The 19,632-nt window shown below is 50.0% G+C and overlaps 9 protein-coding genes across 9 annotated transcripts; 4 read left to right on the top strand and 5 right to left on the bottom strand.

The window, feature by feature from the left end:
- Positions 1-1,486: 1,486 nt before the first annotated feature.
- On the top strand, positions 1,487-1,883 carry PG998_009028 (uncharacterized protein; the record flags this gene model as incomplete). Its single annotated transcript, XM_066875844.1, has 2 exons — positions 1,487-1,496; positions 1,552-1,883. 2 exons carry the CDS (start codon positions 1,487-1,489, stop codon positions 1,881-1,883), a joined length of 342 nt encoding a protein of 113 aa, XP_066728000.1.
- Positions 1,884-2,910: 1,027 nt separating this feature from the next.
- PG998_009027 (uncharacterized protein) lies at positions 2,911-3,420 on the bottom strand (the record flags this gene model as incomplete). The annotated part of the gene is made up of 1 exon (XM_066875843.1): positions 2,911-3,420. The coding sequence occupies one exon, from the start codon at positions 3,418-3,420 to the stop codon at positions 2,911-2,913; it is 510 nt and encodes a 169-aa protein (XP_066727999.1).
- A 1,196-nt stretch (positions 3,421-4,616) lies between these two features.
- PG998_009026 (uncharacterized protein) lies at positions 4,617-4,843 on the bottom strand (the record flags this gene model as incomplete). Its single annotated transcript, XM_066875842.1, has 2 exons — positions 4,617-4,779; positions 4,818-4,843. 2 exons carry the CDS (start codon positions 4,841-4,843, stop codon positions 4,617-4,619), a joined length of 189 nt encoding a protein of 62 aa, XP_066727998.1.
- A 545-nt stretch (positions 4,844-5,388) lies between these two features.
- PG998_009025 (uncharacterized protein) lies at positions 5,389-6,169 on the bottom strand (the record flags this gene model as incomplete). The annotated part of the gene is made up of 2 exons (XM_066875841.1): positions 5,389-5,427; positions 5,501-6,169. The coding sequence occupies 2 exons, from the start codon at positions 6,167-6,169 to the stop codon at positions 5,389-5,391; spliced, it is 708 nt and encodes a 235-aa protein (XP_066727997.1).
- A 1,505-nt stretch (positions 6,170-7,674) lies between these two features.
- Positions 7,675-8,208, bottom strand: PG998_009024 (uncharacterized protein; the record flags this gene model as incomplete). The annotated part of the gene is made up of 1 exon (XM_066875840.1): positions 7,675-8,208. One exon carries the CDS (start codon positions 8,206-8,208, stop codon positions 7,675-7,677), a length of 534 nt encoding a protein of 177 aa, XP_066727996.1.
- Positions 8,209-9,358: 1,150 nt separating this feature from the next.
- On the bottom strand, positions 9,359-11,047 carry PG998_009023 (cytochrome P450; the record flags this gene model as incomplete). The annotated part of the gene is made up of 2 exons (XM_066875839.1): positions 9,359-10,611; positions 10,792-11,047. The coding sequence occupies 2 exons, from the start codon at positions 11,045-11,047 to the stop codon at positions 9,359-9,361; spliced, it is 1,509 nt and encodes a 502-aa protein (XP_066727995.1).
- A 1,166-nt stretch (positions 11,048-12,213) lies between these two features.
- On the top strand, positions 12,214-13,295 carry PG998_009022 (uncharacterized protein; the record flags this gene model as incomplete). The annotated part of the gene is made up of 3 exons (XM_066875838.1): positions 12,214-12,649; positions 12,693-12,932; positions 13,030-13,295. 3 exons carry the CDS (start codon positions 12,214-12,216, stop codon positions 13,293-13,295), a joined length of 942 nt encoding a protein of 313 aa, XP_066727994.1.
- A 711-nt stretch (positions 13,296-14,006) lies between these two features.
- Positions 14,007-15,916, top strand: PG998_009021 (Pfs- NACHT and Ankyrin domain protein; the record flags this gene model as incomplete). Its single annotated transcript, XM_066875837.1, has 4 exons — positions 14,007-14,290; positions 14,345-15,121; positions 15,197-15,293; positions 15,344-15,916. The coding sequence occupies 4 exons, from the start codon at positions 14,007-14,009 to the stop codon at positions 15,914-15,916; spliced, it is 1,731 nt and encodes a 576-aa protein (XP_066727993.1).
- Positions 15,917-16,313: 397 nt separating this feature from the next.
- Positions 16,314-16,814, top strand: PG998_009020 (cytochrome P450 oxidoreductase; the record flags this gene model as incomplete). Its single annotated transcript, XM_066875836.1, has 1 exon — positions 16,314-16,814. The coding sequence occupies one exon, from the start codon at positions 16,314-16,316 to the stop codon at positions 16,812-16,814; it is 501 nt and encodes a 166-aa protein (XP_066727992.1).
- Between the last annotated feature and the right edge of the window lie 2,818 nt (positions 16,815-19,632).

Here is a 19,632-nt window from a genome sequence, read left to right as displayed (position 1 = left end):
GCATAATAGCTTGATCTAGTATAGCCGTTATCTTACCCTTCAAGAGGGCCAAGAGCCTCATTGCTACATCGCCAGCCTTATCGCCACGTTCTTCTCTCTCGCATTGCTAACCCCATCGCCGACTCCCTCTATCCCTTACCACCCCCTTCTCTCTTTATCAAGAGATCAATCTATGCTTGCTTAAATTTGATCAATTATAAATTGACTACATAGCACATGAGATGAAGGTTCGTCTCATCCAGACTCTCAGTGGCGAGTTCATCGCTTCTACTACGGGCCCTACTGCCCACTGCCGGCCACCTTTCACTTCATGCCGGGAATAGTATCCGATCACATCCAAATGGCACAGCCGCCACAAAACTTGCCTTCATTGTCATTAATCATCTCAGCTTCAATATCCAGTTCGAAAACACTATCGCGTTCAGCAGGCACTTGGATATGGAGGCTGGCCATGGGTTGGCGTCGAAAAGACCGATGAGATTGCCATCTTTCATCACAAGTCTGACTCGCGAGATAGAAAGCTCGGGGATGCTCTCCTTTCGCAACATCTTGTGTGCGGCGCGCAAGCGCTGTTGGAACAGACTTCGGCTGATTTAGCTCGACTTTCGAAGTTTCTTATTTCACAGTTTACTCATTAACAGAAGAGACAGCAACGCGGCGAGTGACACCTTGATTGCTTGATAAATTGTCACAGAAGTCCGATAAACTTGTTAACAGGTGGATAGTGGATGATGGAACAAGTATAATAATAACAGTAAAGGACCGGATGCTTGCTCTGATCTCGTGGAGTTACTAGACGTGAGATGTGGGAAGATGTGTAACGGATGAAGGTGGAAAGTGACTTGTGAGAATATTGGCGTATTTTACACTTGGATGACTTGGGAATTAATACATGAGTTGTTGTTGGGCCATCTTGCCAGGCCAGACCGTTCTAATTCATAAATCGCAGCACTTGAGAACTGTAACTTATTTAGGTGCGCACATGTGTGCGGTTCATACCACATTCACTTCAGATGTAAATCGCATTTTGTCAATACTGTACTGGTCAATGCATTATCGCTCGCCTAATCCTCATCTCCGGGCTGACTAATGTCTGCAGAAGAACATGTGCTGGTGATAGGCGCCGTTGGATTCTGACACTCTCTGTGTGTCCAAGATCCATACCATCTCAGTGAGCAATGCTTTAATATCCCAGTAACGATCCATGCAATGATCCTGTGAAACTTCCATACCAAAATCTCTCCGTCTGTGTTGCCCCATCGTGCAGTTTGCGGCAATACCTAGAGGTGAACAATAATCCTCTAATCGGATCATACCTCGACGGGACGTTGCTGAATCTTGTAGCTGTAATGATTTAGTTAGTAAAACCGTTACTTGCAATAGATGATATGGTCTGCTTCGTACGAACCCAATGATCCAAGATTCCACTAAATCAACCAGAGTTGATATCATACACATCAGTGAGACTGTATGAGACTAGTCAGCGATGAATATGAGTGAGGGGAAGGAGAGAGAAAGAGATATGCTTACCGAAGTCATCGTTCCATTCAGTAACGAATCCGCTTTCTCTGCTCATTGTTCTGTTGGCCAGGAGTAACCTCGGGCCGAATGAGAACAACCCATCCGCCGGGCTGGCCCTCAAAATCGTCCATCTTCTCGACCTTGGTGACGAGCAGGATGTCGTCAGGGTGGCTGCTCTGCGCCTTCTGGCCGATGTGAAGCGATGCCAGATCGTACAGAACAGTACCAATGATTGCTGCGTTCTGGACACGGGCAACGAAGTTATAGCCATCGTAGGCTACAAACTGGTTCTTGCCGAAGGACTTTATGTCGTGCAAGGCGATGAGGTTGCCGTCTTCGATGACACGGCCGACGCGAGATGAGGGAAGCTCAACGATGTTCTCTGCGTGCATCTCCTGTCTGGCGGCGCGCATTGCGGAGTCATAGTCGTAGCGAGGGTACCCATCAGGGCGGGGACGGCGGTGGACGAAAGGCAATCCCGGCTCTGGCATAACCTCCTGCTTGACATCCTCTTGCTTGATGTCGTTAGACATAGTACAAGATGAAGAGCGACGAGACATCTTGGATGGTGATGATGAGATTGTTGGATTATCGGTGGTAGATGAGATGTGGTGGATGGGAGGAGCTTTGGTGGAAAAGCGTTGGGATTGTCGTAACCGTTTGACAGCGCACAGCTAGGGTTGTGGATGTGGTTGGCAACGGTGGTGATGACAAGCAGAGGAGAAGTGGGTGAGGAAAGTGTGGATGCAAATTGAGAGAAGGCAAAGCTTTCTGGAGAGTAGGGTGTATTTGTATGATTCCCGCAGTGGATGTTGATGGAAAGAGGAAACAGAAGCCGGAATGGTGCTGAGAGAAGGCCTGTATTTATATCTTTTCCCGGAGAGGCATCAAAAGGAAAAGCGGGTCTACTGATCGTGGTTCTTCAGTAGAAGCTGCCACTAATGCCTATTCAAGGCGTTGAAAATGATTATTGGCATGGTGGGCGAACATGGAATGCAGTAGTGGATAAACTTAAGGGCATTTTATATAACCCATATCATAAGGAGCGTTACTTGATAAGAAACGGACATTGCACCAGAAGGCAGTCAGAGTGTAGATATCATAGCTTCGGTTTTATCTACTTGACCTGACTAGGCTCGGTCATACCTTCTCCCGTCGCATATCTAGGAACCCATTGATTCTCGCCCTCAAACTGACCAACCACGGGGAAAAGGCACCAAACTCCCATAGCTGGTTCCATGCCTCGTAAGCCAGTCCAGCTAAACATTCCTTCGGAGTTTATGATGTGAAGCTGTGGTTCATTAATTAGCAGTGGCAAGAATACCATTGGGTTGCTCTTGGACCTTACCAGTGCCAGTGACCTCCAGTACTCCATATATAGTATTGCCATTATGACCGAGTCTTGTTGGCGCTGTACCCAGGCTTGGGGTGGATATGAATCGCCCAGCTGCCGTCCTTCATTCCATGCCAGCTGGTCTCCAGATCGATCTTGTCCGGGTGTGAGCAGTTGTTCATCATACTGACATACAATGCTGCAAGCTGATACACATGGGTATCCTTCATGAACAGTTCGGGGACGCGGGCGAAGACATCGCGACCGGAATATGACACGAAGTACTTGGTTCCGTGCTTGTCCATATTGTAAACGCTGGTAGTCCGTCCACCCTCAACCACCCGGCCGACCTTGTCCATTGGGAGCACTGCCATTCCGGCGGAGACGATCCGGTCGTTAGCAACCTTGATATTTCGAATCCAATCGTATACGTGGTTGCAGGCGCTCGCTTGGTGTTCATCGCCGCCCTCTTGGTCGTACTTGGCAGCTGGGACGAGAAGGTAGAGTGGGTTTGCGGCCCGTTCCTCTTGGGTCAAAGGGCGAAGGGAAGATTTATTGCCAGACATGGTGACTGAGCGGCGAGAGGATGACAGAGTCTGGGGGGGATAGATGAAGGTGGCAAAGAAGAAATACTATCTTGGTCATCAAGAGGGATGTTTGAGTGCTCAAGGCGAGATTTGGTGATAGATCTGCGAAAGACTTGCAAACAAGTGAAGGGTTGGTGGTCTTTGAGATAAAAGTGAGAAATCTCTCAATTTTCATGAATTCTTTACTTATGTGTGGAGTTCGTTCAGTAGCTATGAGATCGATTAGTCGTGGAGGGTGTAAGGCTTTTATTAATGTGAGGTTTCAACTGGAAAGGCACAAAACAATAAAAGGCCACAAATGTAATAATCAGCGAGCTTTAAAATTCTCAAGCCGATACGTTCTACTTCAACTAGGACCAGAGACTGAGCAAAACAAATTGATGATCATTTGCAAGTGAGAATCAGTTGATAATAGCAGACTACGGCTCTGAATGTCGTGTCTATAACGCAGCCCAAGCAGATGTCTGCCAAGACCTTCTACAATCCAGTCTTCATGTCAGGTGTGATAGGCGATGAATCCAAATTAGAAACCCTGCCTGGTGTCTGTGACCTTCCAGCCGGCCCTCGCATTTCCTTGGGTATCAGTGTTCACCAGTGTCCCAAACAGTCTCTTACATCGAGGCTGATGTATCCTGACGTCGTGTATTCCTCGAAGTGACTATGTACTTCCGGTTAGCGGCCGCGTAAAAATTGCTAGGATTGTTGAGAAATAGATATTACCGAGGAATAAACACCAGCACGCCGCGTACAGTGTGAATTCTCTACATGCTGAATTGCTTGACGGTGGCTCCAGACTTGGAGCGAATATGGATGACCCATGTGCCTCCGAGTGACTCCTTCATCTTGTACCAACTCTTTTCAATCTCGATGCCGTTGTAGTCAGAGCAGTTAGTCTCGTAGGCAATGTAGAGTTATGTAAGCTCGAGAATGATTGCGTCCGTCATGGAAAGCTCTGGTACGGAGGCCAGCACGTCCATGCCGTCATAAACGATGAGATCTTGGACACGGTTGTCGCCAGTGTAGTGGTAGAGGCCGGCGATGCATTCGTCTTCAATTATTCGTCCCACCACGGGTGTGGGCAACTCAATGATACCAGCGTCGGCAGCTCTGTATTCTACAACCAGGAAGGAGCTAGCGCAGTGGAATGCGCTTCCGTAAATGTAAAAGGTAGGCGGTTATACGTTCGTCTCCTCTTGCTTGATGGCCAGAGAAGGCTCGCGGCGGTTCGAACAACGGTGGTTTTGGGCAGGCTCCATCTTGACCTCGCCTTCTTGCTTGATGGCGCGGGCTGACGATTGGTCGCAAGAGGCCGACAGCTTGGTCTCGTATCGGACCAGTCTCCATCCGGGGAGAGATAGCCGAGCGTATGGAGATACCGAGGGTACTTGCCGAAGGAAGACATTGTGATGCTTGTTGAGATGAAAGTTAAGGTAGAGCTTCTGATGATGATGAATGGAAGTGTAGAAGAAAGGTCTGTGTGAACAAGATAAGTTATGGTGATGGAATATGTTTGCTTAACGAGTCTTGAGAAAGGTCTCTCGGTAGAGATCTGAGGGAGACAGATATGGGGGTGAAAAGCTTTCTGTGCGATATCAGATTGGAATTGAAGATGAAAATCCAATTCAAGGCCACAAGTTGAATGATAACGGACATGTAAAGTTTCACGTCGATGTGTTCAAGATCCACAAAAGTAGAAAGTCATATAGAAAACAGCATATGCAAATTATACAAGAGGAATATGCCATGATATGACCCAGGTGAAGCTCAGTTTATTCAATCAGACTACTTCTCTGAGAATTGTATCGTCTGTTGCTGTGTATGGGTATCCATGAAGTCGAGCAAAGGTCCTCCTCCACAACCAAATCAAATGCTGCCGTATACACCGATATCGTGTCCCAAGAACAGCTGGTGTATCATATCCAGTCAAGCTAACTCCTCCTCTCTGCCTCATTGCACGGAAACCCTTGTGGTAGAGCGAAGTGATATCTTTGAGTCGACTATGATCCATCAGTTAGCGAAGATATGATAGGTACTAAGGAGCTGAGAAGAAAATACTTACCAATGTTAACCAGTACCATGAAGAGCGCTTGGCAAGTCGTGTTTGTTCTGTGCTTTGTTTTCCTAGGCTCTGGTTTTCTGGATGTTTGAGCTGTCCTTTTGCGTGGAGATGGATTGCCCAGTCGCCATCCTCCATCCGCTGAGAATTAACCTTCACATCGACCTCGTCGGGACTTGAGCACTCTGTATTGCGGCCGGCAATTTGCATAGAAGCCAGAGGAAGGATGATGCTCTCCACCATGGAGAGCTCAGGGATACATGCCAACACATCAGGGCCGTCGTTTGCAATGAAATGCTTGCTGCCATGCGTGTCCCGGTTGTAAATACCAACGATGCTTCCCCCTTCGATGGTTCGGCTGACCTCGGAAGCACGAAGCACGACGACACCAGCACGACTGGCTCGCTCTTGGTGAATTGCGTACTGGCGGGGCCAGTCGGACCAATCAACAAACTTCTTGGGGGCTGGTTTGGCTGGCTTGACCTCAGGCGGTGGCGGGCCGTATTTCCCAGGCATAGGAATGAGAAAGGGCGAGTTGGAATCCAGATAAAGTTGTTCAGTGTTGGTATCGTTGTTCAAGTCGAACCTCCCAGCTGGGGCGACAAGGTAGGGTGGGTAGGCATACCGCTCCTCTTGCTTCAGAGGCCGCAGAGAAGATGTTGTGCGAGGCATGGTGGTTGCGCACACGATGCGAGATGGATTGATGGATGGTGTGAAAAAGAAAAGCGATCTTTGGAACGAGAAAAGGGATGGGCTGGAGAGTAGTGATTGTTCGGTTGCTATATAGCGTGACGGGAAGTCGAGTTTTGTGGTGGGAATGAAACTAGATGACTGATGTTTCGTTACTTTATAACGAGGGTGGAAGGTGGAATTACAGGGAACATGTCTGCGGTTGAGATGGAGAGTGAGAAGAGAAGAAAGAAATGGTTGAGTGGGAGGGAAGGCTTCCTTAAATGACGCTTGAGGTGCTTCTACGGGGCAACTGGGAAGGATAAGGCTTACCAGGGTCGACCTTTGCCATGCAGAGCGGTCAGCAAGTGGTGTTTGCGGGTTTTCTGGTTTGCATTTTCTCCTCGAGTTGAGGACATCATGATGCTCTAGTCGGCCTTCGCATGGACATGGATAGCCCAATCGCCGTTCTCCATCCGTTGAGAACCAGTCTCCAGCTCAACTTGGTCGGGATGTGTGCAGTTTCTCAAGAATCAGATACGAAGCAGAGCAAGCTGTATTATGTGGATGTTCCGCATACAGACCTCAGACACGCGGGCCAAAACTTCGCTGTCTCCGTCGAAGGCGAAGAAGTACTTGCTACTATCTTTATTCAAGTAGTACAGGCTCATGATTTTTTTGTTCTTCCACGACCTGGCCCAGCTTCGATACAGAGATCTCTTCGACTCCTGCTGCACTCACTCTTGCTCGGGCTGCTCTCATTTCGCCAGCTCAATCGTAACGACCGGCACGCGTGACTGAGGAGGGCGTGGTTGCACCTTGGTGCTCTGAGTTGGTGGCGTTGATTGGCCGAGGACCATTTGCAGCTGGAACAAGAAGGAAGGCTTGCTTCACATTCCGCCCCGCCTGTGTCAAATGGGGAAGGGAGCACTTGTGGCTAGACATGGCAGATGGCGAGGGTCTCTTGATCTGCAAGAGAATTGTGATGACGGATGATGGGTGTTTTGTTGCTATATAGTGATGGCGGAAGATGGAGTTGCGATTGAAACGAAGAGTGATGAAGAGAAGAAGGAAAACATTAAGTAGTGAGAAGGAAGGCTTCCTTGAATATGCATCAAGTTAGTCACAATTAGTAACCACTAATCTAATTATTCTCAAAGTGGCTGCATTCATGGATTGATCTCTCAAGGAAAACGATAGCAGTGGATGAACATTCAATTAAGTATTAACCAAACTCATGCCACTTCATACCAGGTGAGTTGCCCAGGAGGTGTTATTTCATAACACATTGATCCAATGAACGTGTATTGTGGAGTTTATAGACAAGCCCCTAATGATCATTGCTTTGCTTCAAGAGCATACCAATCCGGACCTTCCATTATTTGTTGGTCCATGCAATCCACCTAGCTATCCACCTCGATCTTATAATTTGCAGTGGTGATGTTCATTCCTCAGCTGTAGTTCATAGGTTAGCGGTGACAAAAGTAGTATTAGGTTCATGGAGTGACTTACGAGTGAGGCCTCTTGGCAATAGAACCAGCCTTAGGGTGGATGTGAATTGCAAAGCCACCATCCTTCATTGCCTGGCACTTGGTCTCCAGATCGGCATCCTCAGGATGTGAGATGTTGTTCATCATGCTGATGTACAGTGCGGCGAGTTGGTAGATTAAGGTGTCCTTCATGTATAGCTCCGGGATGCGAGCATATACGTCGGAACCATCATACGAGATGAAGTACTTGGCTCCCTTCTTATCAACATTATAAATGCTGACGGTTTTTCTGCCCTCGACTACCCGACCGACCTTGTCGATGGGCAAGTACTCCACCCCAACGCTCTGGAGCCAAGTGTTGGCAGCCTTGACATTGTGTTCCCAGTCGTAGGCCTGAGAGCGCTCGTCTGTGTCAGATCCTTGGCTGTCGTTGCTTTCGTACATGCCAGTGTTGTGGACGACTGACTGTCCAGACGACATGAGAAGATGTAGTGGGTTGTTGTTCATCTTCTCCTGCTCTGTGCGGTTGGAACGCTGACCAGAGGAAGCCATGGTGATGTGAGGATGTGACAAGAAGTCGAGTTTTGTGGTAGGAAAAAACTAGATGACTGAGTTTTCGTTACTATATAACGAAGGGGGAAGGTGAGATGCAATTGCAGGGAACGTGTTTGCAATTTTGATGTAGAGTGATGAAGAGAAGGAGGAAGGAAAATGCCGAAGGATGGGAGGGAAGGGCTCTTTAAGTACCTATAAGCTTGGTCACAATCAGTAATTACTGATCTGATTGCTCTTGGAGCCATCAATTGATTTCTCTATGAAAAATAATTGTTCACAGTTGTTGCCGGGGGTGCGCCGAGGTGGGGCGTTGCACGGAGGGCCGATTCGGAGGCTGATCTCGGCACTAAGCGGGGCTCTGATCGGTGCATCAAAAAGAAATCGTAGGCTGTCCTTTTTTCTGATTGGTCCTTAAAAACACATCTACTGATCTGGCATTGCACTAGTACTCTTTCGGACGGAAATGGCTTTCCTTTCTGAAAGTAGTGAACATAAACTGGCAAGCGAACATATGTTGATCATAGTGATTTCAATTAGTACGCAGGAAGCCGTTTCAGGGCAGGTTACTAATCATCAAGATAGGGATCCAAGTCCACCATGTTGGAGCCTTCAGCCTAGTTCATCTGCCCTTGTCTTGCGGGCACTCATTCCTTGATTGGAAAACGACGCAGTAGGCACTGTACTGTCACTTCCTCCTCCTCGAACTTGGTCCAAGGCGTTTCTGGATTAGAGAGCGAGCATGATCAACATTTTCCCTGGGCAAGTTATGTGTGCAGTAACAAGGTGTGTATGTGTATTTGGTAGTTGTTCTAGAATGGTGAGTCCTCTAGCAAGACTCGTTCGTCACGATGGGCCAGTTGACGTCCAACTTGAAGCGAATACGTAGGCTTACATCGTCTTGAAGAGAAGGTTCAGGGCGTCGGTCTGTTGAGAGCCGAATGGGCACGGTGTGTTTCAGTGGCATGGCGGATGGTAGCGATAACACAGCCGCCGTGTAGAGCTGGAGTAACAACAAGGGAACTACCAAAATCCTGGGACTGATCTTGTCCTTACAGGGAGGCTAATAATGGGACGGTTTCGTACTTTTGCTAATGCCCAATCGATATTCTACAAAGCAGTTTAGGGAATCTGCGCTGACGGCTGGAGATCAATATGCTTCCCGGTGATGCTCATCCGCCCCCTCCTTGGCGACTACCTTTTCGATACTGTCCCAGGCAAATCCATACTTGAAGCGGCTATACCAACCGATTTCATCTGGATTCCCGAGCACCTTATAGGCCAACATCCGCTCTTCGCTCCAAAACGCAAACCCGAGCCATCGGAAAGGCACGAAGCTCAACTCGCTCTCCCTCAATTCAAAGTGCCATGGGCTCCTGTTCAGTCGATGCCAGGCACGGCAGGCGGCCGAGGGGGACGCCAGTTTCTTGTCGCCCCGGGGCTCGTGTCGCGGGAGAGACCACCTTTGCTGGGATCGCATCGTCGCCAATTCAAGATGCTGCTGTTCCCAAGAAGGAAGCATCAGCTGGTGTGGCCACAGTCCTTTGTGTTGGGTGCGCAGGAAATCGAGGACAGATAAAATCTCTTGCTCCTCGGGATATTCCTGCTCGATTACAAGCCTATCGGTATTGGCAGTCTCTGATGGTACGTAGAGACCCAATAACTGTGAGGCGTCATACTTCCCCAATGCCTCGATGTCACTTCTAGGCCAGCCCACCAGAAGACGGGGGCTCCGAGATGCATTCTTAAGATCAGACAGGAGGTGTAGGCGCCAGAATGCTCTCGTCACACGCTGTTCCTCGGTCCACGAGGGCGGGCCAATATCCTCTACCGTCACGAGTCGACCCTTTCTTAGGATCATCGCTTGCTCCTCGAGCGGGGTGGTTCGGTCAAGAATCTCTTTGAGAGCCTTTTTGCTCGTGGTGGGGTGAGAGGGGCGAATGTTTTTGAACCGATCCAGGTAAGACTTCAAACAGTCTAATGATAGCCAGTTGATTGCTCTGTAGGTCGCTATCAAACTGCGGACCACCCTTGGTGGCGTGTTTTTGGGTAGGCTCTCCGGCATAAAGTACCCTCGCGTATTTCTGCCGGCGCGGGTGACTTTCCACCAAAAAGGGTCGCAGACGTTTTTGTGAAACTCGGCCAAGCTGTAGACTGGGAGGTTGGAGGAGCGGATAGCGGCCATGATGTTGAACATGATCCTGATGAAAGAGCACGTGATGCCTGATTCGACCGCATGGGGGCCATGGTGGATTTCCTCTGTCCCATTTGGATGTCTGTTGTAGCTCACAACAACCTTGTCATCGCAGGCCAGTACTGAGTCGGTTACTCCAACGGCGTGCTCTTCGAAGATGCGATAAACCACGGGTGACGCGTGCAGCACACTGTCAAGAGATGTGAGGTCTGGTATACCAGAGAGGATTTCCAATAGAAGTTCCGTTGGAAGAGATTCAAATAAACATTGTTTGATCCCATATTCTGCCATGACTGTTGATATCTCGAGGGGGTACGAAGTTGTATGAGTCAGAATTGAACAGACAAGGCAGACATGCTGGTTGTGGCTGTGTGATGAGTAATCCTTACGCCACATTCTGACAGTATCAGCGCCAGGTTCGGGCTCAGCAAGCCTCTCGTACGTCGTTGTATTACCACCCGCTTGTCTTAAAAACGTCATCGCCCACTGCGACTTGTCTCGAACGCGTATTTCGACCTCGACGTCGTGATCTGGCTGCTTAAAGGAGATTCCTAGGTTAGACCGGTGTACTGTGGGGATCGACCACTGCCCTCCGCGCGGCCGGACACCGAATCGCAAGATCGTCATGGTCGCCACCTCCATCATCTTCGCAGCGGCGAAATACCGACCATGGTTTCCTTAAAGACTATGCGTGCTGCCACATTCGTGCTGTGGAAGCACAACTTTCTCAAAATGTAGAGTTGAAGATGGGGCACGAGATCTTGATAAACTCAATATCCACGAAACGGGTGCCGTTCTCTTCAGTGCTTGCGATATGGAGGAGATTGTGACGACATTCCTCGAGTACAACCGGGTCAGATAGTAGGCGATAAACAAACCATAACGTCGCCGGGATCGTGTTGATGAGAAGGGCCAAGCTGACTCCGACTTCGTGTCTCGCCATATCATTCTTCGACATGCGCCGCTGCTTGAATAGGCCATATCGGTGTTTAATCAGAAAGGAGGTATCAGGATGAGCGTAGCTCTTCTTCTCACAATACTGCTCGAAAGCCTTGGTAATATGTTGGCGGGCTTAGATGCACTTTGGAGCGATCATGCGTGGCGCAAAACTCAGCAAGAGAAGATCAAATTCTATTCCAAATTGTCTGTTACTTGTTAATGTCTTTCGGGTTCCATCAAGTCGGGGAAAATGTTCGCTTACTGCTATATGTCGGCCATCTCGGAGTCCTGAAATGGGTTTTCACGGCTGTACACAGTCGTGGTGGCTCAGTCCTGACCCCAACAACACTACTAGGAAGGGCATTTGCTGACCAAAACTCTGTCATACCTTATGTTTCAGGCAGAGACCTTAGGCGTCCTTTAGGCAGAAGCCCTAGGACTAGCATTGTGTAACAGAAGGCTTTATCTTACCGAGCAGTTCCCATTCGTTCTCGTGCCTAATCGTTATTCCTTCAGTACTTCGCTCAAGAACCTCTTAACATAGAGTCTCTCACTGTTTCCCTGTCGTTATTGGAGTTCGAATTTCTTCGACCATCCACTTTGATACTCTACTCGCTCATCGGATGAACCCACAATCTACCTCCGATAATGAGTCAGCCAATTCCTAGTACAGTCGCGCTATTATCACCGGAGTTGTACCATGTAAGCCGTGATCAAAACTTCAAAAATGTTAATATTGCATGTCAAGACTCACTGCTGATGCCGGGAAGGGGATCTTGTGGGGTGGTTTTGGCCTTTGCACTGCAGCATTCGTCTGCCGTATAGCTATTCAAGTCATTTGCTTCCGGCATCTATTCGTCGAAGATTACCTGATGCTGGCGGCCCTTATCCTGCTGCTGGTAACGACCACACTAAGCCAGCTGTTTGCCCAATCCATCTACGGCCTGGATAATGTCAGTAACGGCGCCACGCCCACGGCGAGCAATCTGGAGGAGACCTCCATGGACTTACGCATCTTCACCGCCTTGACAGTCCTCAGCTATGTGGGCATTTGGCTCGTCAAGCTAAATTTCCTACTCTTCTTTCGCCGGCTTGGGAACCACGTTCCCAAGTATCGCATCACGTGGTGCTTTGTCTTGGCTTTTAACCTTGCCGCGGGGGCTACCGCCATCGGTCTTGTTAATTACAAATATACCATATCGTCTACCGACTTAGTCTTTGCCACGTACACAAGTATCGAGACGGTTAGGGCCACTTACATCGGTTTTACAGTATCTTGCATTTTGGACGCGATGGGGGATGCATTAAGTGAGTAGAAACCCTTGCTCCTCCCTGACCCTCGACTGAACAGCTACTGACAATGCGTTTGGAGTTTTGGCGTTTCCCATCTGGATTCTCTGGGGGACCAAAGTGACTTTACAAAGGAAATTGGCTCTTTCGGGTCTATTCGGACTCGTTATCTTCACCATAGCTGTCTCCATAACCAGAGGAGGAATATTCGGTGGCGTCTACGAATCCGTCTCCCACGACCATATAAACCAGTTGAACATTACCTGGATCTTGCTTTGGTTCGGCATTGAATATATCGTTGGTAAGCTTCTCTTTCCGCCTCCCTTTTCTTTCTCTGTTGGAGAAGCTTATGTTAACGGGCTTTGTCTCTCATTCAGCTTTCACGATTGGATGTCTAGTCTCTTTCCGCTCTCTTTTCACTCAGCGGGAGAAAAATGCGCGAGACGCCGACGACCGCAGTCGCAGAGAAGCGGCACAGAATGTTGTATCCAAAGGACGATTGGGACTCCGCCGCCGGGTCCGACTGCTCCAGCAGAACCTACTCACCACATTTAATGCGTGGGAAGACACGGAAAGAGTCGACTCGAATGTCATTTTCCTGGATAATGATCCACCATCTGGGAGGTTGAGTGTAGACTTCCAGCAGGGCGATACATGGAAATAGTCCTCCGTCACCTCCTTTGGAGGCCAATACACCGAGCGGTAAAGGAGTTTCCCTAGCTAGACTTCCATCATGAAAATGTACCTTTCAGTAACACGCTCTAATGTTCAACCAAGTATCTCTAGGATAAATGTCATATGTAAGACAGGCTGCATGGTGGTGTAGTGGGTGGTCAGCCTTACCAATACTTGCATAGCTGTTTGTTGTCTTGGCCGCACGGGTTGATTGGATAGGAGGGGCAAGTATCCGCAGTAATCACATGGCCTAGACTGGGACGGACCGCCTTTCCTTCCGCTAATCTAATCTACATTTATCTCCGTGGTCTACACATCATGAGCTTGTATGGCATCCCAATCCTCATACCCGGCGGGCTTTCATTGCTCAGGATGCTAGGAACTAACGAGTGACCGTTGCCGAATTGGGTAGCCCGTCTCAGCCCCCAAATCTTAAAGCTTTACAGAAGCTGCCTAGGAGCGAATCATAACCTAAAAATTAAGCGTATAGTTTGGTAGATAGGCGCATAGCCTCGGCATTGCATCTTTCAGCTGATATGCCGTGTGCTCCCCGCCTTGCTGCTAATAACGCAAGTTGGGGGACACTCCTACGTGTTGGATAGAAATATGAAGACAAATGGCTGACACAGGTAGAACCATCCTAGCCATGGTTAGCCATGAATGGGACATTCCTAATTACTTGTAGATTCTGGATATCAGCATGATGTACCCATTCCAGCCGGTCCAGCAAAGCCTCATGGACTCGTTGCAATGGCTGGCCCCTTCAGTAGCCCAACGACACTGTTATCAAACACTCACTCTCTACACACAAATTGTACTCACATTCTTTCTCTTTTATTATATTGCTTCCGTTATCAGATATCATTGGACGCATTGGAGCAAAGCTGAGGCCCAGGTTCCGCCTTTATATCCGTCGCTCATCCCCTTTATCGGGAATTTCCTCCACTTCCTTTTGGACAATGAGGGGTTATTCCGGCGTGTTACGTGGGTTCATAAACGGCTCTCATGCTTCAAAGATACGACTAACATTATTCCAAGATCTTACAAAGGTGATTGGGCGGCGGCCAGAGTTTCGGTTCCTGGACAAAGTGTCTATCTTTTCCAGGACAGGGAGACTATCAGGAACATCTGGAAAGCCAAGAGCCTCCAAAGCCCCATCAGCGTATCGACGTACATATTTAAGTTCTTTCTCGGCGTGCCAGAACCAACAATCGAAATCTATCGGGCAGACATCTCCGGGCCGTACCGGAAACCCCACCCGGCAAGCACCCCCATGCCGCCTAAGAAGCGCGTAGACTACCTCAGCCACCAGGAGTTCCTCCGAGCCCTCTCAGGTTCGGGACTCAAGCCGTTGCTACAGCGATTCAAGCGCGCGCTCGAGATGCACGTTGATGGCGACCTGGGGCCGTTGGCTGGCGACGAGTGGACCGAATTGGGAAGCTTCCGGCGCGTTATTCGACCCATGATCGCTGAGCCTCTCATTGAGTCCATATTCGGGCCCGCGATCCTGCGGCTCAATCCTGGCTTTACTGATGACCTGTTCGAGTTCGACGCCAACATTCCATGGCTAGTTCGAGGAATACCGTCCTTCATCATGCCCCGACCTCACCGGGTGCGAAAGCGGCTGGCATCTCAGATCAGAAAGTGGCAAGAGTACGCGAGCAGTCATTTTGAAGAGTCTAGCATTTATGACGACGGGGATGGAGACCCATTTTGGGGCTCCCAGTTCATTAGGAACCGTCGTAGCGTGTTCAAAAACGCTGGTGGCCACGATGTAGACGCCATCGTCGCCTTAGATCTTGGTTTATGTTTCGGGTAAGGGCAACCCGCTATTAATATCAAGCGGTCATGTCAGCGTATCGCCTGTATTCAAAGCTAACAATCTTCCAGGCTCGTTGCCAATACCAGTCCTGCAACTTTACTAGCGGCGTGGCATATTTTCAAAGATCCCTCACTCCTGCAGCGCGTGCGAGGCGAATTGACGGATGTAGTCGGGAAAAAAGCATCCGCGAAGTTGACCTGCAGTCAATCCTCCAGATCCCCCTGCTGCAGTCCATCTACGCCGAGACCTTGCGCCTCTACAACAAGATATACATCATGGTGAGCTCGCCTCACACCGACGTTCCCCTGGGGCGGTGGAGACTGCCGCGGAACTCAATCGGCCTACTCAATTCTAGCATATCCCACCGGGACCCCGACGTCTGGAACACTCGCGACGGCCGGTATCCCGTCGACGCATTCTGGGCCGATCGCTTCCTGATAGACCCGCAGGATCCCGCGAGCGGTCCCATCAACCCGGCCATCCGCGAGGCCCAGGATCACAACCGCAGGCGGCGAAGCGCCGACGCTGCTACAGAGGAAAGACCGTTTTTCTCGATGGACGGTCTCGAAGCGTCGTGGTTCCCTTACGGTGGAGGGTTCTCCATTTGCCCAGGCAGGCATATGGCCAAGGCGTCCATACTTTACACTTGTGCCCTTCTGGCTCACGAGTTTGATATCGAGTTCCTCACTGGGTCTTTGGTGTTTGACAATTGGCGGTCCGGGCTAGGCATCCAGGAAACAACAAATGACCTCCGCTTTCGGATCAGGAAAAGAGAGGAGATTTTATAATATATTATTAGAACAGGTATAGATGGTATTTGTCCTCTATCTTTGACCCATGATGTTTGCCACCAAGACCAGAGTACATGATGAAGGGCTGGGAACGGTATTTCGACGAAGGTTCGTACAAGCAAGGCTCCAAGTTGTTCAAGACGCGGGCCAAGATCAACGACGAATTCCAAACCCCCCAAAGAGACTGCGCGGATCGAGATTAGGGAAACCAGGTGATCCTGACCAATACTCTCCCGGCGGCCTTTTGGGTGGCGTACCACATCTTCTCCGATTCTGTCGTCCTCGCCGACGTCCAATCGGGGTTGCTGGACGGGGCCAAAGAGGACCCAGGGGATGAACCTGCACCATCGACCTCAATTTCGTCACGTCGTCTTGCCCCGTCTTACTCTCCACTATGAAGGAGACGATGCGCGTCCAAAAGTCCAATGCGGCCAGCCGCATCGTCATAGAGAACCACCGACTCAGCCGGAAGATGCTCCTCAAGAAGGGCAGCACCATCCTGATGCCGGCACACGCCCAGCACACGGATCGAGAGGTCTGGGATGACGACGTGGGCGTCTTCCGCCACCGGCGCTTCCTGTGCGACTCGAACGGCGGCCAGCGCGTCATTCCGGTCGCCTTCCACGGCTTTGGCGGCGGCACGACGTTGTGCCCCGGGCGCCACTCCGCCACGACTGAGATGTCGATGCTGGCGGCGCTGCTGGCGTTGCGGCTCGACATCCGTCCCATCAGCGGGAACTGGGTGGCGCTGACCACTCGCAACTCGCCTTCCTCCAATGCGATGCGGGTGCCGGATTGGGACTTTGATGTCGCGTTGTCAGGGGCTCAGGGGTGGTGTAGAATTTCGTGGGGCATTATACATGCTAAAATGGCACGGGGGAACCTTGAGGCTTGACCCCTTAATATTTCAACGAACTTCGCATCTTGTTCTTCACTTGGTTGTCGCCTCCCCCGAAATGGCTCCGGACTAGCCCCCCGAGAGAAAAAGGCAAAAGTTGTTCCTTCCATGCTCCAGATCGTATTTCCTCATACTATGTTAAGCGTCCCCATCACGACCAAACTATTAAATAACCACCCTAGTATTATCGCAAGATTAGACGGGCAATAGTATATCATTATGAACGACCTGCTTAGAGACCGAGTCTTCTTTGCCTCTGAACTTAGTGTACCGTAAATCGAGCTGATCAGTGCCCCCAAAGGCTTTCCCTAGATTCTACAGATGATGCTGACAAAGATAACTCATGATCGATCTGAGAAGGTGACGACGACTTTCTACGCAGTATGAAGGTGGAAGGCAGACCCCGCCGAGCGATGAGCTTGCAAAGGATCTTGAACAATCAGTGAGAGCAGACCGGTTGGGGAGGGTGGTCGATGTACGCCACAGTATCACAAGCTGCAGTAGATGTGGTACATGACATGCCCAAGAGAGCATTATCTGGGAGTAAAAGCTTGACTAGGGTATTCACTTGGATTGGTCCCATGATCACCAGTGGTGTCCATAATTGAATACACAACCCTTCATTCGTAGCTTGTAGTAGGGACCAAAGCCTTGCAGCCTCGTCGAATCATTTGATGATCATGGAAGCCAATCAGGGGCGTTCCTCTCCGCCAACCAGATCTCGCATGTCCTTGGAAACTGGCTGGACAAAGTCCCCACTCGTCGAAGATAGAGGAACCGTAAAATACGGAGTCAGAAGAATCGCAACCTCGAGGCCAATACGGTCAAGTCGATGCAATCGTCGAGCTGCCTGTTTGAGGACATGTAGGGGAAAGTGTGAAGACTTGCCGATGTTGGAGAGGGACTAGCATCCGAGACAGCAAGCTGACCAGAAGCCAATGAGGAACGTACATATATGTATGCATGGTCAGACTTGACACGTAGGACGAGTTGATAGAGCTGCACTGAACTGCACCGCATCTCGGTCATCCTGAATACTTACACGTATGTTTCCTTCTCGGGCGTCCAGGTCGCAAGCAGGTCGCAGGTGTGGATGCCCAAATGAGATGCAGGCCAAGAGACAACTTTCTCCAAGAGATTGGGGATATGCAATAGTTGGAGGGGTGGTGGCCCGTCATAAATCAGATGTTTGTTCGATGCTGCAGGTAACCGCCGAAGACACTACTACACGCATACACGGTCCTGATCGCCTGCGGGGGCCGCGGGGAATTGAGAGAGATAAGGCAATAGTGGGCGCCGGCACAGCTCTCATTCGGTGGACGGCGCCGAATGAGAGTCGCCACTCGCCCAGTCCTTCCGTATTGGCCCGGCTCCAGAACGGGATCCCCCATTTAACCGATGTGCAGAATAAGCCCAGAGCTGCTTCCACCCTCTTCTCCGCTTTCCGTGGTGGCTAAAATGCCGGGGAGATAAAGCCCGAATGGATGTGAGTAAGATACCCCAATGGCTGATAGAGGAATAGCTATGCATGTTACATGATAGCTTCATTGATGGCGTTTGTGTCGCACCAAGCTGCATCAAGTCTCAGCGACCCTAGCCGTCTCCTATCGTGTATCTGACCGCATGCCGCTTTCTTCCCGTGTATCTGACCGCATGCTGCTTTCTTCCCGTGTCCTCTTGGCCGTTCCATCCGTCTTACACTAGACTCAACCGATGGTTCGAGATAAGGAGGGGGGCGAAGAAGAAAAATGCTTTATGGTCCATTCGCGGGATCGGCCGCTGAAACGGGCGGCCGGCCTGCTCACTAATGCACAATCTTGGCCCGCGACGTTGATAGCACAATGGCGCGGGATTCCTGAAAAGTCTCGAGCACGCACGAAGTTGTTGTCGTAGCAATTGTGGCAATACACAATCTGAACTCTACTCCGTCTCTTGGCCGGGCGGATGTTGATGAGTTCTGTGCTCATTGGCTCGTGGTTCGCGTGGCTGTTGCTGTGGGCAGATTTCACACAGACCAGACCAGAAATATCCTATTTCTGGCACCTGGATCGGCGGATTGATGATCTTCTTGGAATTACCCCGAGTGCCCACATATAGTGTACCATTGGCATATTGGGACTGGATACGAAGCACTACCACCTTCACGTAATGAATCGCATCTCCGATAGTGCCATCTCTCTCTCTTTCTATGTTTCTGCGAGCGAGACTGAACGGACTGAGAGTAGCCGGTTTGGTTCATGTCCAGCTAGGCTTCTGCTGCTCTGGGCACTGGGCGAAGGAAGATGCTACGAGGATTAATTCTAATTAGCACGAGCGCGGGCGCTCCAGGCTGCGCTAAAACATGCGGCTAGAAAGGAGGACCCCGGATGTTTCTTTGGACAGTTCAGCAGAAGAAATGGACTGCGTTCGGGGATTTCTTAGTTTCTAGGAGGGCCCTCCAGGAGGCCCTCATGCAAGCACTTTGGTAAAAATGGAGGCCACGCGATTAGCGACCGGAGAGGGGCGATCCACGTCTCGTCTCGAGATTGAAGATGCGTGTCTAATTTTATCAAAAAGAACAACACATATTTGGTCATCGACGGCTCGTCCTTCAGGGTTTAGATCCTGGCATTGAACGCCACAAGAAGCCCAAGAGTATTAAGGGATACTTACAAATCAGCAACAGCAAATTACGGGAATTGTATGGCACTTGTAATGGGCTTTCCAAATGTCGGTTATCACCTAACTTCGCGTCGATGTCTTTATCTGGACCTTTGGTTGCATCCAATTGAAAACGAAATCACGTCGCGTGTCCAGTAGCAGAATCGCGAGTCGC

This window comes from Apiospora kogelbergensis (genome assembly GCF_038363985.1).
Source record: "Apiospora kogelbergensis strain CBS 113332 chromosome Unknown utg000006l_segment0_segment0, whole genome shotgun sequence".
In the NCBI taxonomy this organism is placed as follows: Eukaryota; Fungi; Ascomycota; class Sordariomycetes; order Amphisphaeriales; family Apiosporaceae; genus Apiospora; species Apiospora kogelbergensis.
This window is presented reverse-complemented; position numbering and strand designations above follow the sequence as displayed.